The following is a 7839-nucleotide window of genomic DNA, read 5'->3' as shown; positions in this document are numbered from 1 at the left end:
TCACCACACGGAAGCTGGCAATTGTTGTTGCCATGGAAACCGCCTCTTAGGGGCGAGCCCAGCTCCTGCCTTGCACAAAAGAGATATTTAAATATAATCTTCTGGAGATGGATGAGCCGAGGGAGGGAGCGAGGGAGGGGGACCACAGGGAGGGAACATGCCCCCATCACGGCATCCTCCATCCCCACCCCATTCTCGCGGCCTGGCTACCTGCTTCCCATCTCCCCCACCCGCTGCAGAGCCTGGGACCTTCCGCCTCCGACTGGGAGGTCTCTTTCCCCTCCTGGGTCAGGTCGGCGGGGGGGTGGGGGCGGTGGTCCTGGTCTGGCTCTGAGAAGCCAGGTGGGCAGCCCCTTCCTCTCTAGTCACCCCCTCGAAAGCCGAGGCTGTGAGGCCCGGCCATCCACACCCCGCGGACCCGCGCCTCGCCTTACCCACCGGCCTGCAGACGCGCGCCAGGCTGGCATCCATGTGCCGCCTCCTGCCCGGCTGGCCCTGGGCGCACGGGCGCGCACACGCCGCACGCACACTCGGGCTCCGGGCTCCGCGCCTCGTTCTCCGCGCCCAACGCCCAGGCGATCCGCCCGCCAGAGGCCGGGCCCTGCGCGCGCTGCCCGCCCAAGCCGGGAGGAGGCGTGCCAGGGGAGAGCTGGGTCTCCCCCCCACCCCAACCCGCCCATCTGGCTCTGCCCACCTCCTTCCGGCTCCCTCTCTCCATCTGTCCCACTGAGGTCTTTGCCGAGTGCCCTTCCTCCCTCCTCCACCTTCTCTGGCTCCCCATCACCGCACCCTTTCCCTGCCCCCTCCCTTCCTCTTTTCACTTATTCAACAACATTCCCCTGTGCCTCATGCTGAGTAATTCCGCACCCTCAGGGAGCACTCCACTAGTCTGGCAGAGGGGGAAACAGGGGCATATGCAGACACTTCCAGACTCATGGGGTCAGGGTTGGGGCAGAGGGAAGGATCAAGTGCTGGGAGACCTAGACCTAGAACAATGAAGAGCCAAAGGCTATCATCCTGGGGGTGCACTGAAGATGGAAAATCTGCAGTGGGTTTTGAAGTATGGATAGGAGTTGGTGGTGGGGCGGGGGGAGCATGTTGGAGCCATACCTATGTCCACTGATTCGTTTAATCTCCAAACAACTTTATGAGATGGGAACATGCCCCTTTTACAGATAGCAAATCAGAAAGAGAGAGGAGAAAATCAGAAGCAGGGGTCAGACCTACTGCCAGTTTCCTCAGGGGCCTCTGAGGACACAGCCATTCCTCCAGCCAAGGATCAGGTGGGATAGGGCTCTGGGTGGGCATACATTAAGTGGCTGGAATCCAGTTCTTGCTCTGCCACCTATCTTTTGCTGAGTGACTTCAATCAAGCCATACACCACTGGGAAAACAGGGTCCCGTATGTCTGACCTGTGTGTATTACAGATGGGGAAACTGAGGCCACTGTGGGGAGGGACTGCCGGAAGATTCTTTGGTAGACAGGCTGGGGCCCAAAATATTCTCCTGGATTTGCAAAGCTACACCTTTAGATGTGGGGGCCCAGGGAAAGCCCCAACTGGGTGGTTTCTGGATGGTGCGGAGGGGAAGGTAGCAAAGTGGACCCCTATCTGGGCCACCCGGGCTACCATTTCAGCCTCTTCCTCTCCCACTCGAGCCCCAGCCCAACCTCCAGACCAAGCCCCTCTCCTGGTCTAGATTCTGCCTTGGCTCCTTATTGCCCTTGAGGTAGAGTGCCAGTTCCTCATCCTGGCATTCGAGGCACCTTTACTGCTCAGTCCCAGCCATTCCGGCCCCCTCCTCCTCCCACACCCCGAGGACACAGGGCTGGAATACGTCCCTGTACACCCCATCCTCGCCCCACAAGCCCCTTGAATGCCATCTACCCCCGAAGCCTTCCCCTCCATCCCCATCTGCTTTGGTTGCTTTGCCCAGGCATTGCCTTGATGGTGACACATCCCCCAACACACACACCGTCCCTCTTTGGAATGAACTCCTGAAGTCAGGGCTGGGGGGCTCTGGGAACTCCTCCCCAGAAAGACCCAGCATAGGGTCCACAAATGACAACTGAGATGAAACAAGACGAGACCTATGGTTTCCAGACTCCCGTCCTGTGGGCAAGAGTGAGGCAGGCGTGCTGGGCACAGTGCCCTGCACGGGAAGTAACCCAAGAGCTCGTGCCAGGCATGTCTGCATTGTCCCCATTTCACGGGAGGAAACAGGCTCGGCAAGAGACATGACTGGCCAGAGTCCCACAGCTCGACTTGCCTGGGACCCTGCGTTCATTCACTCAGCATCTATTTGCCAAGTGTGTGCTCAGCATCTGGCCTGTGTCACCTCAAAGGACCCTCAAAACACTCCGCAAACCCACTTTACAGACTAGGATACTGAGGTCTGGGGAAGCCAAATCATGAGACATTCGGCACTTTGGGGCCCCCCCGCCCATTCTCAGGGTTGGCTTGACTCTGAGCTGAGTCATGGGATATGGGGGTGGATCGTGCAAAGGGACCACCTCAGAGACCCCTGTGTGCACAGAAGGGGCTTCAGGAGGGGCCTGTGGGGGGACTCATAGCTGGACAAACTCATCCTTTTCCAGGGTGCTCAGATGAGCAGCAGGGCGGCCGCCAGGTCTGGGGCATCCCTCACCCACCAAGGCCTTCACAAAGAAAGAGATGGAATTGCCTCACATGGCCCAGCCCCTCACCGTCCAAGAGGCAGGATCTGGACCTGTTGCCTGTTGTTGATGGGGGTGAGGGTGTGAGGAGGGGAGGGGGGATCCCTTCCATCCGCAGGAACCCCGTCCTGGGGTTTGACAGCCAGCAAAGAACTCCTGCGGGAATCAGAGACATCTGCCCAGCGTGGATTCCAGGGTCCTGCGGTCCATTCTGGGTTCTATTCTGGGATTCTGTTATTCAATGTAGGATCCTATTCCAGAGTGCTGAGATTTGATTAAACTGCGTCCCCCACGGACGCTGCTGTCATACTCGAGGAGAGAACTGGAAGTGGGAGTGGGTGGGTCACTCGCTGCAGAAAGCAGCATTATGGGGGTTGGGGGCCTGGGCTCTGCCAGGGCACGGAGAGAGGCACCGAGCCGGCAAACGACGGGGACCACTCCCCTCCTGGGTCATCAAGAGACAGAAAAACAGAAGTGTCCGCTTTATACGACTCCTCCAACACACACACACGCACACACACACGGGGACAGGAGAGATGGTGGCTGTCCGTCTCTAGCGCCGCAACCCAGCCCCGGCCTCCCCGCCCCCCGACTCCCGAGAGGTGCGCGCGCGGGTGTGCGCGGAGACGTGAGCCCGCGGGGTGGGCTTTCTCTTGAAGCCGCCGAGGCTCCATCCTCTGGCGGAGACGCCTGGGAGGGGGCTCGGACGCCTGTGCTCAGCTGCCGCTGACAGGCAAGGGGGTCTCGTGCGCAGTAGCCCCCATGCCTCCTCGTGCGATCAGCAAGCCAGCGATCAGCAAGCCAGCCTCCAGCGCTAGTTCTGAAAGGCTGATTCCATTTCTGCGGGTGTTCTCAGGCAGGGAGGCTCACCCCCCAAATCAGCTTCTTCGCTCATCAGAATTGGAAGATACGCGTACTCAGGGATCGGAACTCCTGGGTATGCACCTGACCCAAACGTGGCACGTGTCCACCAAAGACAAAACACCGGCAATGATCTCTATGCCTTAAGAGCAAAACTAGAAACAACCCAAATGCCCACCAGCAGGAGAGTGGACAAAAAAATGGTGTGTCGCAGCCATGGAATACCACACAGCGATGACAAAGTGCAAAGCGCTGAGGCGTGATATTGAATCTCACGGGCGCGGTACCAGAAGAAAAGCAGGGGTTGGTTACCGTAAAAGTCAGGGCAGCAGCTCCTCCAACAGAAGAGAGGGGCTTGGGCTTGGGGACGTGGGACGGGGTGGTGTCCAGGGTGCCAACTTTGTAGTGGTAACAGGGTGCTTGCTTTTTAATCAGTTGGGTTGCATGCACTTTTCTCTAAGTATGCAGTATTTTTCAAATTTTAAGAAAAAAAATTTTAAGCCAGGCTCTACTCCCACAGAATGCTGCCCCAGTCAGGAGGTGGCCCCCAGGGGCCCCTCCGTCCCCAGGGTCCAGCCCCAAGCCACCTCCTTCTTCTTTATCAAACATCAGCCCGCACCTCCAGGGAGGAAGGGGGCCAGCTTTGCAGGAACTGAGCCAGAGAAGCCAGAGGCTCAAGGTCTGTGGAGCTGGGTGGGTGGAGCTGCAGTCCTCACTCTGCTGGGTGACGTCAAACAAGTCCCTTCCTCTCTCTCACCACAGTCTCCCCACCTTTCAAATGGGGTGAGCAGCAGCCCTGGTGCTCCCCTGACATGGCAGATGGATGAGGTGCCCCGGCAGTGCTGGGAAACAGTGATAACCCTGGGGAAACTGAGGCCCAAGAAGGGAAGGGCATTGCTTGAGGCTCCTCACCCATCCCCAACTGTCAGCAGGTGTCAAAGAGAGACCTAGAACATTCTAGGTCTGCACTGTCTAACATGGTAGCCGACCCCAAGTCTAGAACATTCCAGGTCTGCACTGTCTAATATGGTGGCTGAGCCCTGGTCTGGAACGTTCTGGGTCTGGGCTCTCCAAAACAGTAGTTGATCCCTGATCTAGAATATTCTAGATTTGCACTGTCCAGTACGGTAGCCCTTAGCCACATGTAGACATTGGAAGTTTAAATTTACATCTATTAAAATTAAATAACATTAAAACTTCAGTTCCTGTGTCACTCTTGCCCCTTTTTAAGGGCTCCATAGCCACACGGAGCTAGTGGCCACCCTATTGGACAGCACAGAGAGAACACTTCCACCTTCAAGTTCTGTTGGACAGCAATGGTCTATAATGGGGACTGGCAAACTACAGCGCTATTTGGGCCCCCAATCTGTTGTTGTCAATAAAGTTTTACTGGCACACAGCCATGCCCATTTGTTCACTTGTCATCTGTTACTGTTTAACACTTTGAGTAGATGTGACAGAGGCTGTATGGCCGGCAAAGCCATACATTTCTGCTTTACAGAAAAAGCTGGCTGACCCTTGGCCTGGAACATTTTAGAACTATGCCATCCACTAGAGCAGCCGACAGCCACATGTGGCTACTGAGCGCTTGAAATGTGGCTTGTGTGACCGAGAAACGGAACTGTGTTTAATTGTGTTCAGTTAAAATTATCGGCATGTGGGATCTTCCCAGACCAGGGCTCGAACCCGTGTCCCATGCATTGGCAGGCAGGTTCTCAACCACTGCGCCACCAGAGAAGCCCTAAATTTATTTTTTTAAAAAAATTAATATAAAGGTAAATCTAAGTCTAAAACCTGATACTAGCCGACTTCATTCTTGGAAAACCTTTACGTATGTTTAGGACAATTTGGGCAAGTGAATCTACTTTTTCAACTGTCAATTTTATAAAATGCAAATCCAGATCGAGCATCTCTGATAACCACTGAGTGTCCCACTTGAGATGGACTAGAAGTGTGCAATCCACACACCGGATTTTGCAACACTTAGGATGCAAAAAAGGAATGTGAACTACCTCGTTAATACGTTTTACGTGGGCTCTACTGACTGCCTCTTGATAGGATTTTGGAGATAGTGGGTTAAAATAAAAGATAGCATTAAAATTCATTTCAACTGTTTCTTTTCACTCACTAAATGATGCTCCTAGAAAAATCTAAATGCTATACATGGCTTGCATTCTATTTCTATTAGCACCGTTCTAGAACATTAACCAGCTCCTTATTCTCCTAAACAGGGTTTCTCAGCCTCAGCACTGTTGATTTGGGGCTGGGTAATTCTCCATCATGGCGGGCCGTCCTGTGCACTGTAGGGTTTGGAGCGGCATCCTCTGGCCTCTACCCACAAGATGCCAGCAGCATCTCCCGGTCATGACAACCACAAATGTCCCCAGACATTGCCCAGTGTCCCGGGGGGCAGTAAACTTGTTCGTCAGGCTCTCACATGTCCTTGCACTCAGCAGGCCAGGCATGTTCCTGCTTCCAAGTCTTGGTATACCCCGTGCTCACACCACCCCCATCTGCCACAATCCTCCCCATTGCTCAAGACTCAGCTCAAATGCATCCCCCTCCAAGAAGCCACCCTGTTTGCCCTCCGCGAGGCCATCAACGCAGGTCACCTGGTTCTCCCTTGAGATGCTGCCCACAGTGACCCTTATATCTGGCTCTTCATTTTGTGGTCACCCCTTGTAGTGAGTTGAATGGCCGTCCTCCCTAAAAATATGTCCAAGTCCTAACCCCTGGAATCTGTGAGTGGGAACTAATTGGAAAAGGCATCTTTAGAGATGTAATTAAGTGATAGATCTGGACACGAGGTCATCCTGGATTTAGGTGAGCCTTAAATCCGATGACTGGTGTCCTCATAAGAGAAAGGCAGAGGGGCTTCCCTGGTGGCACTGTGGTTAAGAATCCGCCTGCCAATGTAGGGGACACAGGTTCAAGCCCTGGTCCGCGAAGATCCCACATGCCGCAGAACAACTAAGCCCGTGCGCCACAACTACTGAGCCTGCGCTCTAGAGGCCGTGCTCCGCAACAAGAGAAGCCACTGAACTGAGAAGCCCACGCACCGCAACAAAGCGTAGCCCTTGCTTGCCGCAACTAGAGAAAGCCCGCACGCAGCAACAAAGACCCAACACAGCCAAAAATAAATACATTTATTTAAAAACAAAGAGAGAGAGAGAAAGGTACAGACTTCCGTGATGGCGCAGTGGTTAAGAATCTGCCTGCCAATGCAGGGGACACGGGTTCCATCCCTGGTCCGGGAAGATCCCACATGCCGCAGAACAACTAAGCCCGTGCGCCACAACTACTGAGCCTGCGCTCTAGAGGCCGTGCTCCGCAACAAGAGAAGCCACCACAATGAGAAGCTCACGCACCGCAACGAAGTGTAGCCCCTGCTCGCCGCAACTAGAGAAAGCCCGCATGCAGCAACAAAGACGGAGCGCAGCCAAAAATAATAAAAATAAAATTAATTAATTTAAAAAACAAAGACTCCTCGCTCCCAATGCAGGGGGCCCGGCTCCGATCCCTGGTCAGGGAACTAGATCCCACATGCATGCTGCAACTAAGAGTTTGCATGCCACAACTAAGGAGCCAGCGAGCCGTAACTAAGACCCGGCGCAACCAATGAATAAATAAATAAATATTTTTTAAAAAGAGAGAGAGAGAGAGAGAGAAAGGCAGAGGGAGGTGGGAGAGCTGAAGACACAGAGAAGGAGGCCATGTGATGACAGAGACAGGGGTTGGAGGGATGTGTCTACAAGCCAAGGATTGCCAGCGACCACCAGAAGCTGGGAGACAGCCTGGGATAGCATCTCCCTGAGAGCCTGCAGAGGGAGGGCAGCCCTGCTGACAACTGGATCTTGGACTCTGGCTCCTGGAACTGGGAGACTGTAAGTTTCTGTTGCTTTAATACACCCACTTTGTGGTGCCTTGTTAGAGTGGCCCTAGGAGACATCTACACCCCCGGATTTACTCCCATCCTGAAAGTCAGGGTCTGCCCTCAAGGGACCCCCAATCTAGGGGGAGACATAGGTAGACGCAGTCACCCCCAGCCCCGAGGGGTCAGGGATAAGCAGAGGGAGGAGATAACAGGGGTCGCCTTGAAAGCAGCGTAGAGATTCTCCAGGTAGGAAGGCAGTTTCCCACACGTTCTCCACCCGACCTAGAGGTTGGTGTTCTTTCTGGGTCCTTAGTATCTGGAGAGTGAGGAATTTCTAGGAACTAGGGGCTGTCAGAGACCAAAATATAAGCGCTTAACATCTCCAAAAATGGAATCTACTTTGTACCCACATTTTTTTTTTTTTTTTTTT

General features: G+C 54.3%; 1 protein-coding gene across 3 annotated transcripts in view; it reads right to left on the bottom strand.

Annotated features, from left to right (window-relative positions):
• Positions 1-555, bottom strand: part of CELF5 (CUGBP Elav-like family member 5) — a 17037-nt gene extending 16482 nt beyond the window's left edge. For 2 of the 3 annotated variants that reach the window (XM_024740034.1, XM_024740036.1), the window contains exon 1: positions 439-555. In XM_024740034.1, the coding sequence (XP_024595802.1) occupies positions 439-471 (33 nt within the window). In that variant the 5' untranslated portion in view covers positions 472-555. Of the gene's footprint in view, positions 1-434 lie in introns of all 3 variants that reach the window. The other variant, XM_024740035.1, reaches the window with a different exon arrangement.
• Between the last annotated feature and the right edge of the window lie 7284 nt (positions 556-7839).

This window comes from Neophocaena asiaeorientalis, unplaced genomic scaffold (assembly GCF_003031525.2).
Source record: "Neophocaena asiaeorientalis asiaeorientalis breed wild unplaced genomic scaffold, Neophocaena_asiaeorientalis_V1.1 scaffold469, whole genome shotgun sequence".
Taxonomy (NCBI): domain Eukaryota; kingdom Metazoa; phylum Chordata; class Mammalia; order Artiodactyla; family Phocoenidae; genus Neophocaena; species Neophocaena asiaeorientalis.
Note: the sequence above shows the minus strand (reverse complement) of the source record. Positions and strands in the feature narration are given on the sequence as shown.